General features: G+C 47.8%; 1 protein-coding gene, 9 non-coding genes and 1 pseudogene across 10 annotated transcripts; all 11 read left to right on the top strand.

Annotated features, from left to right (window-relative positions):
* Positions 1-3,561: 3,561 nt before the first annotated feature.
* Positions 3,562-6,605, top strand: LOC120706529 (60S ribosomal protein L30-like). The gene is made up of 5 exons (XM_039991210.1): positions 3,562-3,713; positions 3,915-4,020; positions 5,768-5,869; positions 6,183-6,251; positions 6,354-6,605. The coding sequence occupies exons 1-5, from the start codon at positions 3,693-3,695 to the stop codon at positions 6,392-6,394; spliced, it is 339 nt and encodes a 112-aa protein (XP_039847144.1). The 5' UTR covers positions 3,562-3,692; the 3' UTR covers positions 6,395-6,605.
* LOC120710859 lies at positions 4,547-4,640 on the top strand (annotated as a pseudogene).
* LOC120710861 lies at positions 4,776-4,871 on the top strand. Its single transcript, XR_005690037.1, has one exon. It is a non-coding gene; the product is annotated as a small nucleolar RNA Z103 (small nucleolar RNA).
* On the top strand, positions 5,035-5,130 carry LOC120710860. The gene has a single exon (XR_005690036.1). It is a non-coding gene; the product is annotated as a small nucleolar RNA Z103 (small nucleolar RNA).
* A 214-nt stretch (positions 6,606-6,819) lies between the features above and the next one.
* On the top strand, positions 6,820-6,918 carry LOC120710900. Its single transcript, XR_005690069.1, has one exon. It is a non-coding gene; the product is annotated as a small nucleolar RNA Z101 (small nucleolar RNA).
* Positions 6,919-7,042: 124 nt separating this feature from the next.
* On the top strand, positions 7,043-7,128 carry LOC120710902. The gene has a single exon (XR_005690072.1). It is a non-coding gene; the product is annotated as a small nucleolar RNA Z102/R77 (small nucleolar RNA).
* A 264-nt stretch (positions 7,129-7,392) lies between these two features.
* Positions 7,393-7,491, top strand: LOC120710898. Its single transcript, XR_005690067.1, has one exon. It is a non-coding gene; the product is annotated as a small nucleolar RNA Z101 (small nucleolar RNA).
* A 162-nt stretch (positions 7,492-7,653) lies between these two features.
* On the top strand, positions 7,654-7,739 carry LOC120710904. Its single transcript, XR_005690074.1, has one exon. It is a non-coding gene; the product is annotated as a small nucleolar RNA Z102/R77 (small nucleolar RNA).
* A 264-nt stretch (positions 7,740-8,003) lies between these two features.
* LOC120710899 lies at positions 8,004-8,100 on the top strand. The gene has a single exon (XR_005690068.1). It is a non-coding gene; the product is annotated as a small nucleolar RNA Z101 (small nucleolar RNA).
* Positions 8,101-8,262: 162 nt separating this feature from the next.
* On the top strand, positions 8,263-8,348 carry LOC120710905. Its single transcript, XR_005690075.1, has one exon. It is a non-coding gene; the product is annotated as a small nucleolar RNA Z102/R77 (small nucleolar RNA).
* A 263-nt stretch (positions 8,349-8,611) lies between these two features.
* On the top strand, positions 8,612-8,702 carry LOC120710901. Its single transcript, XR_005690070.1, has one exon. It is a non-coding gene; the product is annotated as a small nucleolar RNA Z101 (small nucleolar RNA).
* The last annotated feature ends 9,988 nt before the right edge of the window (positions 8,703-18,690 follow it).

Raw genomic sequence — 18,690 nt, 5'->3', positions numbered from 1 at the left:
ATGTGATAGGAACAGGAACAAGTTACATGCTCTGATGAATTAGACCATTATATAACAAGTAACTTTCTGCATGTTTGGAAAAGAGTACAATTGTACTGAACTGGATTGCTACATGATGGAAAGGAAAATGTAAGAAATATTACCATTAGGAATGTCAGGCATGGTTTGAATGAGTGCTTCTTGGGATCAGATGAACGGCTTAGCTTCAAATTCCGGATCACTAGCTCGCACCAATTTTGTTCACGGATTTTTTTTTTGAATCAACAACAGCTGAAAACAGTCTTGGGCTGACCTTGGTACTGAAAGTTGGAGTTATAACCGAGCATGCAGCAAAAAGAGCCCATGTCCTGAGATACTTTGGGTTGGCACTCTTATTCATCTTCAGTGAGTTGAGGAGCTCTGAAATCTTTGGTTGATTCCCTTTTGTAGAACCAAACTCATTTTGCATGGAAGAGCTTGCAGATGCATCAATTTCACACTTTATTAACTTGCTGCCCCTTGGAATGCCCATAACTCTGTGCACAATTGCTTCTGTAATAGGTATTCTACCTCTTCCAGGTAACACCAATTCTGATGATTCAGGGTCGTAACAATCCAATAACCACTGGCACAAGTCTGGAAAAAGTTGTGAGCACCTGCAATTCAGTAGACCCCCAAAGCCGGCATCATCAATCAATCGACGTTGATTATTAGACATATGAGAGTACATCTTCACCAGCATCATTGGGGAACCACGGTTGTTCTCCTACTGCATATGACAGAAAAAATACATGGTACAAAATAGTTAGAGACATAAAAAGCAGTTTGGTCTTTGATTCTCTGAGTTAGTGAGTTTCACAACCTTTTCCAATCAGACAAATAAATCAAGCACCTAAAAACTAGCAAAATGCATCACACTCCTGAATTTCCAAATTCAAAAAAAATTCTATGTTAAATTTGGTCTTTGAAATCATGCTACCAGAATATAACTTGGATTGTCGTAAGACAAATTAGCTCAATATTAAAGTAGTGTGGCAGCCACATGTGTGTGTGCATGACAAGCAGCATTAAACACCAGTGTGAATACTAGTAACTTAAAAAAATGAACAAACCAGCAAAATAAAACAACTAGATAACAACCCCTATAAACATGAGATACTAGCTGTAGTGGTGTGAAGTTTAAAAGAAAAAACTGGCAACATGTGATAGGAACAAACCTGAAGCTTCTTCTTCGGCATTTGTTCATCACCAACGGTAGAAGTACCTTGATTTACTTTTTTCATCCTGATAGGGATTGGCCTGAGCTTTCCCTTCAATTTGTTATCTTGATTTTTACTGGTGGACTGCTCTTCCTCATTGCAAGCAGGATTACGGGTTGACTTCATGGTGCGTACAAAAAAGTATTTCTTTAAAAAACAGCTTTCCTGAAAAACAGATATTAATAAAAAACATCAGTTATTATGAAAAAGCTAATTTATTGTCTTGTACATTTATTGATAAGTTATTTTCTAATCAATTTCAAATAAGGGGCAAGTTACTTTCTATCTGATTAAAATGAATGTTTAGTTACTTCCTACATGTTCCAAATCATGTAGAAGTTACTTCTCTATCTCATGTAAGATAATGATAAGTTACTTTGTATGTGCTGCAAATCAGGGGCAAGTTTACTTTCTAACTCATGTCAATAAATGACCAGGTACTTTCTAAAACTAGATCTGTAGTGATACAATGCATGCTATTTGAAAAAAAATAGATAAAAGAATAAAATACATGGTGTTTTAGTTAAATCAGGGGACTAAAAAACACAACAACAAAAAAAGTCTCAAATTGTTCTATACTTCTACCCGATGCGAAGGTATTGTTATTACAGGTATAAATTTTAATAGCACCACAATTGTTAGCACTAATGTGATTGCACAAGGTAACGTGATACGCGCTCCAATCATGAAACAGTTTGTCAACAATTTGAGACCAAAAAGTTAAGAGAAGTTGACCAAAATGGCAAAATTCATAAGCATACAATGTATCATATATTCAAGAATCCACTCAAAGTCAATTTCATGTATAATAAATACAATAGCGAAGGAGGTTGTAGGAGAATCACCAAATTTTACTTGCTACTACTTTGAATGTGCTGACAACAAAGCATTATAGAGCAGGAAAAACAGTGAGGAACAATGTTCAGGTATGCAAACTATTGTCCTCAAAAGAATATACAAATCATATCCTATTATTTTCTTAAGCATATAGTAACAGGCTACTTAGCCAAATCAAACAGACAGTAAAGAACAATAAACAAGAACACAAGCAGGCAGACAATATTGGCAAATTGGCACACAAGCAGGCAGATAGTAAAGAACAATAAACAAGAACAATGTGATGTGGCGTGACAAAGACAGGAAGGGCGTGGAACCATTGGCCCATGCTGCGGCGCGTCTCCTCCCCTTCGTCGGCGAGGTGCGGCGCGTGGACTCACCTATGAAGCGACAACGTGGGGGAAGATAGCTGACGAAGAGCGGCGCGCGGACACCCCCGGCGAGCAGTGGTGCGTGGATGACCGCTGGCGAGGAGTGGCGCGTCGACTCCCAACCGGCGAGCAGCGGTGCGTGGAGGATCGCTGGCGAGGAGCAGCGCGTGGGCTCCCAACCGGCGAGAAGCGGCGCGTCGGCTTGGCTGGCCACGCCTTCCCCTCCCTCCGCCTTGGATCGGAGCGCGTTGACTCAGCCCGGCGAGGCGGCCCGTGGAATCCCGCTGCCGATGAGCAGTAGCGCACCGATTCCGCGCCTCTGCTGCCGATTTCTCTCCTCCCTCTGCGCCGAATCCGCGGGCCGCCTCGCCTTCGCTGCTAGCGCCTCGCCTACCTCTCCACCGAGTAGTAGTGGCGCGTTGAATCCGCGACCCACGCCTCGCTCCCCTCCGCCGTGGATCCGGGCCGCGGCTCGCCTCCCTCCGCCGTGGATCCGGGCAGCGCCACGCCTCCCTCCGCCGTGGATCTGGCCCGCTCGTCGCTTCCCTTCGCCGTGGTGTCGCGCCTGGCCTCCCTCGCCTCCACACTCTCCACCGAAATCGCCCACCAAATACCACCGGAGCAGCAACTGAACAGAGAAATAAAGGGGAGGGAGAAAAACTGATGGGGAGAGAAACGAAATGGTCTTCTCTATCCTCGGCACGACTCCCCAGATTCAAATCATTTTGGATCCCGTTGCTCGCGTCTGCCGCTAAAGCGGTGCGTTGCCACTTCCAGGTGGGGCCACCCCCGCAGCAACCGACACAACAGGCGCGACTCCCAAAAATTCAAAAACAATTTGGGGCCAGCTCTCGCATCCGCGGCCGCGGGGCTCGCGTGGAATGCCCAGCCCGTGGGATATATGATGGACGGTGCTTAGGAGGGGTCTCGCGATAAGTGTAGATAGAGAGCCCTCTCCGAGTAGGATACACGTTTTTTTTTTCTCTCGCGGGAGAAAAATTAACGATACCAAGAAAGAGGAGCCTAAACCTAATTCTGCAGCTGGGCCTAAAGAATTTGTAAGCCCATCCTAGAAAGCCCACGGGCCACGGGGGCCGAACCCTTGGTTCCCCGGTCTATATAACGACCAAACCCTAGCGCTCCCATTTCAACCTCGCAGTCATCCCCGAGAAGGAGCCGCCGCCGCCGCCGCGCAGCGCAAACCCTAGCAGTCTTCGCCGCCGTCACTCCTCCTCGGGGCGCAACCATGGTGGCCACAAAGAAGACGGTACCAACTCGTTCCTTCCCGCTCCCATCTCTCCCCGGGTGTCTCTCTCTCTCTTCCTTGCATCGATCTGCCGCGGTTTTGCCGCTCCGAAGAATGAGAATATGAGATCCTGCTGCATTCCGCTTGAATCGCGATTCCGGGCTTTCCATTTGCTGCTCCTGGCTCTGATTCTTCGTTTTTGTGTGGTGGTGATGTCTGCAGAAGAAGTCCACGGACAATATCAACAACAAGCTTCAGCTTGTGATGAAGAGCGGCAAGTACACGCTCGGCTACAAGACCGTCCTCAGGACTCTTAGGAACTCCAAGTGTAAGAAAACTCTCCCTCACCTTTTCGAACTTGATGCTTACGCGGATTGCTGCCTGCATTAGTTTGTGAGCGGAACCATGCTGCTATGTCATGGTTTAGTTTGTGAAGGCGAATCCATGACGATCGATGGGTCCATGTAGTTACTTGTCGCTGCGCATCGTAGAAACTGATTACCGGTGGATCTCATGGCCACTGTGTATGAGCAGATGCAATATAAATTAGCTACGCTGCCGCTCGTTCTATATAGTGACTTGCTATCGTGGGTCATTAGCTGGTGGTAACTTATAATAATATATATGTGATGGTAGTCATTCATTTTCTCATTCCAACTTCAGTGGCCTATTTACATGTCAATACGGAATACGGCTTTGAGAGAAGGAGAATAGGGTATTTAATCCATGACATCAGCCACCACAACCTCATGGCTACATGGTCTTCCCCCAAATTATTCTCTGGACAACGTATTTATTTATGGACATGCTATCTAGATGGTATTTTTTTCCTGTATGATTTAATATTATGAATGGAGGAAATGATGATCCTTTCCCCAGATGATCGACACTGAACATACTGTGCTATATAGCTTCTCTTCGGAGAACCAAGCCAGAATTCTGATCCTTCATACATACATCAGTGTAGTTTTTGTCTGACATTTAGTGAATATCATGTACTGCTTCCCTCTGTTTTTTCCCTTCTCAAAACTGATGCTTATAATGTTGTACTTCTTGCTCTATTAGTTTTGTTTTAACACTTTGGAGGATATGATGACCCATTCCCCAGATGATCGACAATGAACATACTGAGCGCTATAATTTCTCATAAGAGAAAACCAAGCCATAACTCTGATCCTCTTAATCACTTGTTGGTTTTTGTTTTTTCAGTTCCATGGATTACAATGTCATTCTTGATTGCACTTTGTTTATTTACTAATTGCTTCCTTTTGTTTTTTCCCTACTTAAACCTGATGCTTATAATGCTGTACTTCTTGCTCTATTAGTTGTTTTTAACACTTCGGAGGAAATGATAATCCTTTCCCCAGATGATCGACAATGAACATACCGAGCGCTATAATTTCTCATTTGAGAAAACCAAGCCAGAACTCTGATCCTCTGAATCTCTTGTTGCTTTTTGTTTTATTGGTTCCATGGATTACAATTTTATTCTCAACTGTGCTTATTTATTTACTAACTATAATCTATTAAACTTGAAGCCAGCTTCGGTTCAGTACTCTTGTGTGGAGTAACCAATCTTCTCTTTTATTTTCAATGATCTGACTGTTTTTCTATGTTAGCGTTGAAAACTGATTACCAATGGATGAATTGATATGGCCATTGTGTATGAGTCAACGCCATATTGACTATCCCAATGTTATGCATGTAGTACCTGCGCTTGATATCACTGGTTATCAGCATGTGTGGGGATATTCTCTCTGATCGTTCTTTACCTTTAACTTTGTATTAAAATATTCATATACAAGATCAGGGTAATGTGTGTACAATTGCTACGGTATCTTTCCTAACCAGTCCTCTTGATGGTGTAACTTGTCTTGTTTCATTTGTCTAATCTGCTTTTCGCATGTGTCATCTTTCCTATTATTTCAAGTATGTGGGGATGTGTAAATTTGTAATGTACTGTATCTCTGCCTTTAGCATCAGACTCATCACAGTTACATGTGTTCTGATTCCTGTTTCCCTGCTTAATTTGTTATGACATGCCTGTAATATGCCTACATATCTATTGATTACAGCGAAGCTTGTGATCATTGCTAACAACTGCCCTCCCCTTCGGAAGTCTGAAATTGAGTACTATGCAATGCTGGCTAAGGTCACTGTTCACCATTTCCATGGAAGTAAGTTTGCTAATATGAGTTTTGAGTATTGATGTTCATAATTGTTGGTTATTTCTATGATCTAGTACAATGTTGATTTGTCTATCTTGTCACTCTGATCTTTTTTTAATTTAAGCTTAGGTAATTAAAGTAAAACAACTGTTTACATTTTTCTGTGATGTGTAGTCTTTGCTAGGCTTTGAACTACAGGATGTGCATGAGCTGGTTCCTGTGATCCTGTCTTTTAATTTCGAATAGGATTGTGGTCCTGTTTGCTGTTTCACTGCTTCAATGACACAGTTCTTATTGTAGTTATGTCATCTTTTGTTTCCAGACAATGTTGACCTGGGTACAGCCTGTGGAAAATACTTCCGTGTCTGCTGTCTTAGCATTATTGATCCAGGTAACTTGCTCTTGTTTCATTTCAAAAAATAAATCTGAAAACATGTTTAATACACATCCCAGAGTTTGTGATTATGTTCTATATCATTGTGTTTGATTTCAGGTGATTCGGATATCATCAAGACTACATCGGGTGACCAGTAAGGAAGAGATGCCAGTACCCCTTGGCATTGGTGTTCTGAGCTTTTCTAGTGTAGTAGTGGATCTTTCAGGACTTGTCCTTTCACCTTATATTGTGTTAAACACTATTTGCCTGCCCGTAATCTGAGTTTTTGGGAACAGTCTTGCATTGAAAATTTTGTTCCTGGAATTGACACTATCAATGGAGCTGTGGCCTATGGTTGTCCTCACTTCAGAGTTCAGCTCATTAGTATTCTCTTGTTATTCCTTCCCTCGTTCTGGATTGGAGTTGCTAGGTTTAGTTTTCAGGTTGTGGTTTCGTCCTTGGATTCGCATGCCCGTCGCAGCCGCTGCCGCTTGCTTTTTCGCCACATCGATGTTGCAATTTTTTTCTTCGCTTTATTCTTTTCTTGTTGCTGCTCGGAGGGATTTTGGATGCAGTAGTTGGGTGGTTGCATATGAGGATTCACAAGTTTAATGGGTAATTTGCATCTGAGGCATCTCGGTGATGTCACACCCTTTTTCACCTTGGAGATCTGATGCATCCTCCGTCTTGATCCAGTTCTTCGAGCCTTTTTGTTGCCTCATCTGATTTCTTTCTATTTTTTTAGTGTTTTTTTCTTGTGTTTCAAGATCTCGATTTCCATCATGGTTTGTTGCTCTGTTGAGGGGAGATGAAATGATGACGATATTGTTTCCCTATTGGTTTGATTAGCCGCCATGATGGCTCAAACTGTATTAGCTCTATCTGATCATCTCCTACGCCTTGCATCTCAAAGGGAATTTATTAAAAGGATTTGCAGAAAATCCATCAAGATTGTGACGAGTGTTTAAACATACACGCTATAGCATCTAATAAAACGCAGTAGTCATTGCTCCTGAGCCAGAATACAACCGATTAACACAGGATAATATGGGTTTTTGAAAATGCCTCGGCTGCCACTTCTGGGTCTGAATACGCTTGCTTTACAATCTGTGTTTCAAAATCTATGTCCATCTTTCAAATTACATGTTCGTCGGGCAGGATGCAGATGAGGAGTCACAAGTTTAATGGGTAATTTGCGTCTGAGGCATCTCTGTGATGTCACACCCTTTTTCACCTTGGAGATCTGATGCATCCTCCGATTTGATTCAGTTCTTCGAGGAGTTGACAACTCTCGACTCAATCCCTTGAGGATTGAGCCTTTTTGTTGCCTCATCTGATTTCTTTCTATTTTTTTAGTGTTTTTATCTTGTGTTTCAAGATCTCGATTTCCACCATGGTTCGTTGCTCTGTTGAGGGGAGATGAAATGATGACGATATTGTTTCCCTATTGGTTTGATTTGCCGCTATGATGGCTCAAACTGTATTAGCTCTATCTGATCATCTCCTACGCCTTGCATCTCAAAGTGAATTTATTAGAAGGATTTGCAGAAAATCCATCAAGATTGTGATGAGTGCTTAAACATACACGCTATAGCATATAATAAAACGCAGTAGTCGTTGCTCCTGAGCTAGAATACAACCGATTAACACAGGATAATATGGGTTTTTGAAAGTACCTCGGCTGCCAAATTTGGGTCTGAATACGCCTGCTTTACAATCTGTGTTTCAAAATCCATGTCCATCTTTCAAATTACATGTTCGTCGGGTTGGATGCAGATGAGGATTCACATGTTTAATGGGTAATTTGCATCTGAGGCATCTCTGTGATGTCACCCTTTTTCACCTTGGAGATCTGATGCATCCGCCGTCGCGATCCAGTTCTTCAAGCAGTTGACAACTCTCGACTCAATCCCTTGAGGATTGAGCCTTTTTGTTGCCTCATTTGATTTCTTTCTATTTTTTTAGTGTTTTTATCTTGTGTTTCAAGATCTCGATTTCCACCATGGTTCGTTGCTCTGTTGAGGGGAGATGAAATGATGACGATATTATTTCCCTATTGGTTTGATTGGCCGCCATGATGGCTCAAACTGTATTAGCTCTATCTGATCATCTCCTACGCCTTGCATCTCAAAGTGAATTTATTAAAAGGATTTGCAGAAAATCCATCAAGATTGTGACGAGTGCTTAAACATACACGCTATAGCATCTAATAAAACACAGTAGTCGTTGCTCCTGAGCCAAAATACAACCGATTAACACAGGATAATATGCGTTTTTGAAAGTACCTCGGCTGCCAAATTTGGTCTGAATAATCCTGCTATACAATCTGTGTTTCAAAATCCATGTCCATCTTTCAAATTACATGTTCGTCGGGTTGGATGCAGATGAGGAGTCACAAGTTTATTGGGGTCTGAGGCATCTCTGTGATGTCACACCCTTTTTCACCTTGGAGATCTGACGCATCCATCCAGTGACAATTTTGTTTTTGTCTCTTCAGTCAAATGGTTTTTCTAATCTGCTTTGGCCTATGGTTGTCCTCACTTCAGAGTTCAGCTCATTAGTGATTCCTGTCAGAGCAATTGTGATGAGCTGATTATGTGGCAACTCATTGAGAGTGATTAATGATTATGTGTTTCATTAGTTGCTTGTCCTGGACTTACTCGGAACACTGGATAGTTGAGCTCCGTCTTACAGTTGTGCTGTTTTTGGGTTAGCTTTAATGATGGCAACGGGTCGGGTTCGGTTCGGGTGGAGTATCTGGGCATCCAAAACCGAAACCCGAACTTGAAACCCGAACCTGTCTCGAAATCCAATTCGGATCAGAATTCATACCCAAAACCGAAACCCGCGGATATCCGAAACTCGACGGATAATCCGAAACTTGCTTTTTTTTTTTACAAACAAGCAAAAACATTCCAGCAACCAAGAATAGCAAGGTCTGTGCGAGGCGCCGGCGAGGCCCGGCCGGGTGGGCACCCCAGCGACTGGCGTGGTGTTGGGGCCTGGGCGACGCCCTGGCGGCGGGTGGGGTGGGTGAGGAAGGATGAGATTTTGGGTTTATATAGCTAGGGTTGCTAGATGGGTTTTTACTTGGCCAAGTTTTGGGGCCCCAATGGAGCTCCGCGGGTTAAATCTGGAATCCGCCCCAAACCCGAAATGTTTCGGGTACCCGAAACCGCAAATCCGCGGGTGAAAAATAGAATCCGAACCCGAAACCCGCGGATATCCGCCCCGAACCCGATCCGCTGCCATCTTTAGTTAGCTTGTGTAGACTGGCCGCTAGATTGTATGCTGGTTTTTCTCAACATCGATCGGTGTACTTCACGATTTAATCACATAAAATATTGATCATATTTTTAGAAAAATCACTTGCGCAAAAGAGTGTATAGTGTTATATTCACATAAGGGGAATGATGATTAAATAATAATGTATTTGGGTAAAATTTCACCTATATATCCTGTTTTCACTCCTGTTCCTAGCTACGGAAATGGTTGAGGGGTTTTTCTGTCCATTCCCGTATGTTTTCATCCCTACCTCAACTTGGGCAAAAGACCTATTTGTCAAAAACCTTAGTTAGGTCTGTGTTTGGTAGAGCTGTGGGTTCGGTAGATCCCAAACGTAGTGGGGTTTCGCTGACGCCGAGGAGTTGTCTCTTGGACATCAATTTCATAAGGAACATATTAGTGCAAATCAATATCTTTGTGCAAGGCGTGCAAATTTCAATTTGGACATCCAAGGCTGAGTAATTTTACACTTAATTGCTCACTCTAATCATACTTTTGTAAATCTCCCTCTCCCACTCTCGGTGTACCTCTTGGATGTGGATCTGGTGGTCCAGATTTAAGTTTGCACGGACGGGGTTGGTTTGCATTCCCATTTCATAAACATGTACCTGCGTGCTAAAATTTGCACCCGCATTCGGGGTTGAGGGGAGTGCGCACAGCAGTGAAGAGCATAGCGAGGGTGGTGGGGAGTTGCATATTACAACAACAACATAGTCTTTTTTCTCAAGTAAGTTGGGGTGGCTAGAGATGAAACCCGAAAGAAATAAGTTCAAGGTTCAGCCACATTGATAGCTAGTCTCCAAGCGCTCCTATCCAAAGCTATCTCTTTAGAGATATTCCAATCCTTGAGGTCTCTCTTAACCGACTCATCTCACGTCAGTTTAGGTCTACCTCTACCCCTTTACATTATCGACCTGCTCAAGAACCCCATTACGCACCGGCGTCTCAGGAGCCCTTTGTTGGACATGTCCAAACCATCTCAGCCGATACTGGTTAAGTTTCTCCTCAATTTGTGCCACTCCGAATCTATCCCGAATAACTTCGTTCCGGACTCTATCCCTCCTTGTGTGCCCGCAAAACCACCGCAACATCCGCATCTCTGCTACACTCAGTTGCTGGACATGTCGCCTTTTTGTAGGCCAACATTCAGCACCGTATAACATCGCCGGGCGAATTACTGTCATATAGAATTTGCCTTTTAGCTTTTGTGGCATCCTTTTGTCACAAAGGATGTCAGAAGCTTGCCGCCATTTCAACCAGCCAGCTGAAATTCTATGCCTAACATCTTCATCAATGTCGCCATCCTTTTGTAGCACCGATCCTAAATACCGAAAAGTATCTTTCTAGACCACCACTTGCCCATCTAGACTAACGTCTTCCCCCTCATGTCTAGTCGCGCTGAAATCGCACATCATGTACTCGGTCTTTGTCCTACTAAGTCTGAACCCTTTCGACTCTAACGTGCGTCTCCACAGCTCTAACTTTCTATTAACCTTTGCCCTACTCTCGTCAACTAGCACCACATCATCAGCAAAGAGCATACACCAAGGGATCTCACCTTGTATATCCCTTGTGATCTCATCCATCACTAAACCAAATAAATAAGGGCTCAATGCTGACCCCTGGTGTAGGCCTATATTAATAGGAAAGTCAGTAGTGTTGCCATCACGTGTCCGGACAAACGTGGTTGCATCACATGTCCGGAGTTGCATATTACTTCACTAAATAAAATTATCACATGCGGATTTAACAATAACGTCGCAAAAGGGCAATTTGGCCCACGTCATGAGAACATCTGGGGAGTTGCGTACGTTGACCCAGATGTTTCCCTAGTATAACAAGGGTCACCATCTTATCTTATCGACACGAAAGCAGGCGGCCGGCCCTGTGCTGCACAAGTTGCCCTCACCTCATGTCACGGCGTTTCCCTCGTGAAGTCGAGCGCGGCACCCAGCATGTTTCCGATGCGCAAGAACTCCCATGGATGCAGCAGAGAATCTCAAAAGAAAACGAAAAAGTAAGAGCCGACGTACTAAGTTGGGTCGGGCGTTCTGGATGCCAATGTTTAGGTGCCTCTGCTCTATCATGGGGCCGGTATAACAACCACAATTATACAAGAGGGAGACGTTGCTCTGTTGGATCTTGAGCGTCATCAGTGTGAGGGGAATCTTGTTACCGAGTGATTGAGATTCCTGGCGATTCCCAGGCGAGGAGCAGAGATCCCATCTGCCTGGCGTCATCGTCCGTCGTCGTCGCCTTTGGGATCAAGCATCGGCGTGTGCTGACTGACTGGTCTCGCTCGGCCAATCACACAGGGTCCCTACTCCCTACAGACGTGGGCGAACACCCACCGCTTGGTGAGAGAGGCACGGCTCCAACCCGTGAAAAAGATAGCCAATTGATCCAGCCAACAGTGAACAGTCAACGTTCCAGCCAGCAGGCAATGTGGTGCCGCGTCACATGGGCACGGTAACTGTTTGCACTAGACCAGTTAACTTTCAGGCAACCGATTCTCTGCTAGTGCTACACCTATCTATCGGGACCTCGCTTCAGAACAATCTATATCAAATACAAAAACGACCCTGCCTATTTAAGGAAGTGGCCCTTCTATTTATTTATTTTTTCTGGTTTCGCCTGTCTATCAAATTGGTTTCACTTAGATTTCCCATGAGATTCGTTTGTTAATGTTGGGTTGAAAAGGGGCAGGCAACGAAAAACCGTTGGCAGGGTACAAAATTTCAGTGATTGAGTTCCAAAACTAAGGCTAGGGATAATTGTTTTTCGAGCTAGAGCCACATACCAGAACTGGCAGTAGCAGCTGATCTCTCCCGGTTCATGAAAATGGGCGGCTAGCAGCGAGCTCCTCGTGACCTGCCGGTGCGCGGCAGTGTTCCATGAAAGGAACCTCTCGGATCACAAATTAACCAGCTAAAGCTCAGTTTGTAAGCTTTCAATAAGAGAGGAAAAGCTCCCGGTTATGTGATGAATGAAAAAAATCCAAGCAGGCTACCTGCCTATGCGTACGGCGTACCATCCCTGTACGTCTGCTCCTTGATGACAGGACGGTGCACCAAAAATGGCTTGCGACTCGAGGGAACGACAGGCAGGTGCGGTGGCGCGGCTCCGGAACGGCACCGCGGCAGGCACGCAAGGACACTGGACACGCCTTTCTCCGTTTTGCCTGCCTGCCCGCACCAGCACCACCGTGCTTTTTTAACACCAGGAAAACCGCGGACGGTCTGTCAGGGATCGGCGGACGGTCCGCCAGATTAACACCCAGATATTTATTCTGGTTGTGAGACCCGTCGATCATCTCCACCTATTTCCTTTCCTCCTCCCGTCGACTAGAGACGAGCGGAGCTCGTCCGCTCGCTCCACCGTCGCCCCTTTTCTTCGATCTCCCTCCTCCGGCCACCAAACCTCAATTCTTCGCGCGAGCACCTTCCCCAGCACCTCCTCCACCTTCCCCTACCCCCAGCCCGGCTTCTCCCCGGCCGAAATCGCTCCAACCACCACCGGTCACCATTGGAGCCTCTTGGAGCTTTGCTCCACCGTCGATCCGCTTCTCCGGTCGTCCTCCGCCCGAACCGACCCCGGGAATGGATTCGTGGTGAGTTATTTGTACTCCCCGGCCTTTTTCCCCTTCCGTTGTGCGCCGCCGGCGCCGGAGAACAGCCGCCGCCGCGCTTACTGTCGCCTGTTGCTCGGTGTCAAAAGATAGGAACTGCGGACAGTCCGCCTAGGAGGGCGGACAGTCCGCAGGTCAAGTAGAAGTTGTCCAGAGACGATGTTGTCTCTGGTGTTTTCGTAGAATTGAACTGCGGACGGTCCGCTATTGGAGAGCGGACAGTCCGCCGTAGAGATCAAAATTTGTCCAGAGATGATGTTGTCTCTGGTGGGGTTCGCAGGGTTGAACTGCGGACGGTCCGCTATTGGAGAGCGGACAGTCCTCCGTATAGTCTAGAATTTTGTCCAGAGACGTTATCGTCTCTGGTGGAATTGGCAGAGTGAACTGCGGACGGTCCGCCAAGTAGGGCCGGACGGTCCGCAGTAGTGATTAAAATTTTGTCCAGAGGCGTCGTTGCCTCTGGTGGTATTGCAGAGTTAAACTGCGGACAGTCCGCTATGTTGGAGCGGCCGGTCCGCCGTATAGATTGAAATTTGTCCAGAGAGGTAGTTGGTTCTGGTGGGTCGGCAGAGTTGTACTGCGGACGGTCTGCCAGTTGGGCGCGGACAGTCCGCAGAGCATTTCAGTTGAAGTATAATAGTTGCATCATTGAGCTGCACTCAATTATTCATATGCATTCGTGTAGCATCCGCCGCTGAGGACGTCGTGTATGAGGTGATAGCGGCACCACAGGATCAGCCGGATCGAGCCCAGGAGGAGAGACGTGAGAACCCGGCCCAAGGCCCGTCTGACTCTAGCTCTGAGCAGCAACCCGAAGGCAAGCCCCGGTGCACGTCCTATTAATTTAAATCATGACACCTATATATGTATTTATTACTTATGCACTACGTTTAGGAGTTGTTTGAAACCCTAGTTGCATGAACCCTAGGTTTACTTGATTTATACTAGTAAGTATAGGACGATAGAGATGCTATGCTAGATAGAGTTCGGTAGAAGTCGAGTAACTTTTGGTTACTCGCGAGATATAGGATAGTTTTATGATTCCATATATGAGTTACTCATCTTGGAATGAAAGTCTTGGAATGAAAGAAAAGAATAGAATCTGAGACAGGGCGGGAGAGGTGTAGTTCCGCCTGTGTCGGTTAAGGACCGTACCGTTGTCGGCCCTGCTGATCATGTTTGAACTGTACTAACCGCATGCCGGGAATAGGAGGTAGTCGAAACCGGTAAGCCTAGTACTGCCTTGTTTCGAAAGTATACGACTCCATCTCACCTCCTGGGGTAGTCGAGTAGTCGCAGAGAAATGGAGATGCATGTATTACTTTTGGTGGTCTCATGTTGAGCTCGGCTGACCATATGATGGTGGGGTGGTCCTGTAGTTCGAGGCGGGGAGGGGAAGGGTTGGTGCGTGTGGTCCAACGGGGCTTTTGCGTGCCGTGTTGGTTAGGTCCACCTTGCAAGGTTAAATCGAATCGATTCGCCGCCAGTCGCTTTCGGACATGGGCACATTGATCACCGAGTCACATCGTAGCAATATGAGTTGGAACATGGAGTCTATTATATATGTTGGTTCTATTTTGAATTGTAATTAATGTTCTACCATATTTGTTCTAGATGGCCATGCAAATATTAGATTATGATTAATTTATATAGAATCTGGAGCTAAAATATGGAAATTAAGGATTTACTTTAGTCGCTGTTTTCTGCAAATTAACCACCAGCCAAAGTCCTTGCATGTCTAGATATGTGGGCTAGGTTATACCCACTGGTCGGGTAAGTCTTTCTGAGTATTAGTTGCTCAGGGCTTTTGTTGAAATATTATTTCAGGGCACTCAGACGTAGACTTCTGTCCCTGCTGCGTTAAGTTCATCCGCCGGGACGCAGAGGGATGGGAGATTGTGGACCCAGACGCTTAGTTAGGGACCTCCCTAGGGTACACTTGTGGTAGTTGTAGGCAAAGTTTGTAAATTATGTATTTATTCAAACTTGGTTTGAAAAATTTATAGTAGAATCTTGTGTATATTGCTATGTTTTCAAATATGTGTCATGCTTGTACCATCTGTGCTCACCTTCGAGTGAGACTATCGGTGTTGTTTCGATCGGGACGTGGACTGAGAAAGGGCTGTCAAATTAAACCATTAAGCTAATGCGCCCGATGTATTCAAATGACGGCCATTACGCTTAATTGAGAGTTTTAATTTGGCGGTTCTGTCACAGCTAGTATCAAAGCCGAAACGCACCGAGGTTGGTACAGGCATGACTAATTTCAAAGTTGTTCAAAAGTATAAAAATTTTTAATTGAAAGAACGTAGGGCGAGCATGCATCTCATTTTATAGTGTTTTTGAGATTTTTCCGTAGAAGTTGATGGGGGTGTGAATTTAAGGTCTTAAGGACCCTTGTAGGTGATGTTCGGGCCGTAAGTTTTTTTTAGGCGCGGCGCGAATGTGCTGTGAAAGCGTGTCGCTCGGACTGGAGAACACCGTCTGACAGTTCAAATGTGTTGCGCGGACAGTCCGGTCATGACACACGGACGGTCCGCCGGCCATTAAGGAAAAATTACACAGAACCATTTGAAACTGAGTTAGGTTGTGTCGGGTTCCATGATTAGGGGCAACTGAGCTCACGAAGGCCTACGGCCTCCTTCCAATCTGGAAGAAAGGAAATGACTCACGAAGGCCTACGGCCTCCTTCCAAACACATATTAGGCAACTGAGCTCACGAAGGCCTACGGCCTCCTTCCAATCTGGAAGAAAGGAAATGACTCAAAGCCCAACACGCAGCCCATCCGCACCCCCCTCGGACCCGCGGGGTGATCTCCGTCTCGCTCCAGGGCTCCCATCGAGACCCTCGACCGCGCCCCGCGTCTCCGCCTCGCTTGAGGGTAGAGAGCCTACCCTTGGGGAGGCGAATCGTCTCCGCCTCGCTCGAGGGTAGCGAACCTACCCTCGAGCGGGGCGAATCGTCTCCGTCTCGCTCGAGGCCACCCCTCGACGAAAAGGACAAACGGCCCTTCCGCTCACCCGCCCGTCGTACGGAGGCATTAAATGCCAACCACTCCTCCACAACGCCCAGGTCAGACGGCGTCAGGCCGCCATTCCCCACAGTGGCTGTGATCGGAGTCCCGTCCGCCAACTCCGGTCACTGCTCCGCCATCCCGGACACTGTGGCAACACTGTGGGAACCTGCGACGCGGTACGAGATGTGCTCGGCACAGCTCCCGTTACTATTCTGCCGACTCCTGCTGTCCGGACCTCCCCCCTCGAGGGGTCCGGGACCTCCACGTGACTCCCGGACCCCCTTAGCGCACGCGCTAGCACTCCACCTAGGGGGGCCCGGGACTGCCACGTGCCCCACTACCACTAGCGCACATATATATGCAAGACCCTGGCCTGCAGGGCCCACGGAATGCCGCCACGCCACACCTGCAAGATGGTACACCCTAGAGTGACGACCATGCCGCCTGCTGGGGCTGTCACGACGTCGGCGCGATCTCTGCAAGGCCGAGGACGATGCCCAGGACGACTGCCACGCCCGACGCCATGCCCCAAAGTGTACTTCCCACAGTGCTCGACCACTGCATCCCCGCGATTCGGGGAAAGGACGACGACTTCCACGACCCCCTGTGCGTGTACACCGTCCCTTCTTGTGTCTATAAAAGGAGGAGGCGAGCTTCCTTTAAGGGGGTCGCGGTCGAACCCATTCGATATAACGCAACACTCAGCACCATTGAGCACCCAATATTGGCACTCGCCTCAATCAACTCCTTCTCTAGCAGAGACCTGGGAGCTTCCCTCCCTCTCTCGCATCGCCTGTACTCCTACTACAGGTACCTCCGGTGCAAGATAGTACAGTGCCCTCGCACACCCCTTTGCTGGACGTACGGCCCCACGGCCGGAACCAGGATAAACCCGTGTGTTACTGTATTGCCTCTTGCATCAACATTTGGGACGAGGAACACGCAACATCATCACTGGTTGGGTCCGGACCGCCGGGTCAGGGCACCGATAGTTGGCGCGCCAGGTAGGGGCCGCTGCGTGACATTTTCTCTTTTGTTCCCATTTGATCTCCAGGGATGGCGAGCAGATCCAACCCATTCCCCATGGGCGTCTCGAATCCGCTCCCAGCAGGATATGTGATCTGGTTCGGGAGTCTTGAGTTCAGAGCAACCGGCAATGGTTACCTCATGGAGCTCCTCTCGCCCAAACGCAACACTGACACTCCGACTTCACCAGCCCGGCGCAACAGGCGCTCGGGCCAGCACTCGCGACAAGCGCGCGTGGAGCGGCGCCGGGCAGCACGCCTCAGCTCCCCCACATGGGTTGAGGTTGCCATGTCATAGCTCAGCGTCGCGGTCGACGGGGCCACCGCTTCGTCATCACGTGCTTCGGCGTCAGCTACGCCGGCACCATCATCGACTGCAGCCCTAGTGCCTCCCAGGGGGGCGCGACTGCGGTGTCGCCCTTCCCCTTTGGGATCCGCAACGCTGCCTCCTACGCCTCTTCGTCCAGCACCAATTTCGCCGAGTATGAGGATCTGCCGGGTCATCACCTCCTGTCGATCCGCAACCTCACCGCATCGTCTCCTAACGACTGCTACCCCGAGACGGCGAGCTCGATCGCCGACGACATCAGCTTCTTCATGGACAACTTCACGGCCGAGGAGGCCGAGGACTACTTCGGGGTCCGCGACCCCGATGCTTTCCGCTCATTCCAGCTCACGGCGGCTTACTGCCTCACCTGCTCCAAGGACTCTAGCGAGGGGGATTACGATCCCACCCGAGAGTGCTTCATGGTCCAGCTCGCGGACGGGCAAGAGGACAACTCTCCGGGTGATGACGGGAATGGCGGGGCAGACGCATAGGCAAACCAACCGGTGGTGCCGGCTGCGGCCCCTTCTTCTTCGTCAAGCTCGACGGCGCGGCAGGCACAGCTGGCGCAGCTCAAGGAGCTTCAAGCCAAGCTCGACGAGCAGCGTCGGCAGACTCTGGAGCTGTATGCCGCACTCGAGCAGCAGCGCACCGCGCGTGGCGCACATGCCCAGGCGGCGGCACGCGTTGCCCAGGAGCAGATCCTAGCCGATGACAACATCGACAAACCTCCGGAACTGAAAATGGCCGGCGAAAAACTCGTCACTGCGGCCTACCTACTACAAGCGATGCCCGACCCGTCGACGACTTCGGGTCGCAACCTGGGCCGCGAGGCACAAGCGCTCATCGAGCAAGCTGCTGTGCATCAGGCCGAGAGCTCTGCGTCTCGCATGCGCTCGATAGTCCCGAAACAGCCCGGTGGGACTGCACGGCAGGACCACGAGGCTTCAGTGCACACTCCACCAGGAGGGAAGGGAAAAGCAGCTGCAGCGCATGATGCGAAGGCACCCTCGGTGCACGACCGCATCGGAAAGGCTCCCACAAGGGAGCGACTCCACGACACGCGCGGGCATGCCGGCGACGTCGACGCCCGCTACATCGTCAACGGCAGGAAGTACACCCCTCGACGGGGTGGACGCTTCAACCCCGAGCACGACAGGGGCGAGTCACCGGA

The sequence above is a fragment of the Panicum virgatum genome, chromosome 5K (assembly GCF_016808335.1).
Source record: "Panicum virgatum strain AP13 chromosome 5K, P.virgatum_v5, whole genome shotgun sequence".
NCBI classification, from domain to species: domain Eukaryota; kingdom Viridiplantae; phylum Streptophyta; class Magnoliopsida; order Poales; family Poaceae; genus Panicum; species Panicum virgatum.
Note: the sequence above shows the minus strand (reverse complement) of the source record. Positions and strands in the feature narration are given on the sequence as shown.

Coding starts and splice junctions, on each gene's coding strand:
- LOC120706529 (XM_039991210.1), top strand. CDS start 3,693: ATGGTGGCCACAAAGAAGACG. Junction 3,714..3,914: donor TGGTGGCCACAAAGAAGACG/GTACCAACTCGT, acceptor TGATGTCTGCAG/AAGAAGTCCACGGACAATAT. Junction 6,252..6,353: donor TCTTAGCATTATTGATCCAG/GTAACTTGCTCT, acceptor GTTTGATTTCAG/GTGATTCGGATATCATCAAG.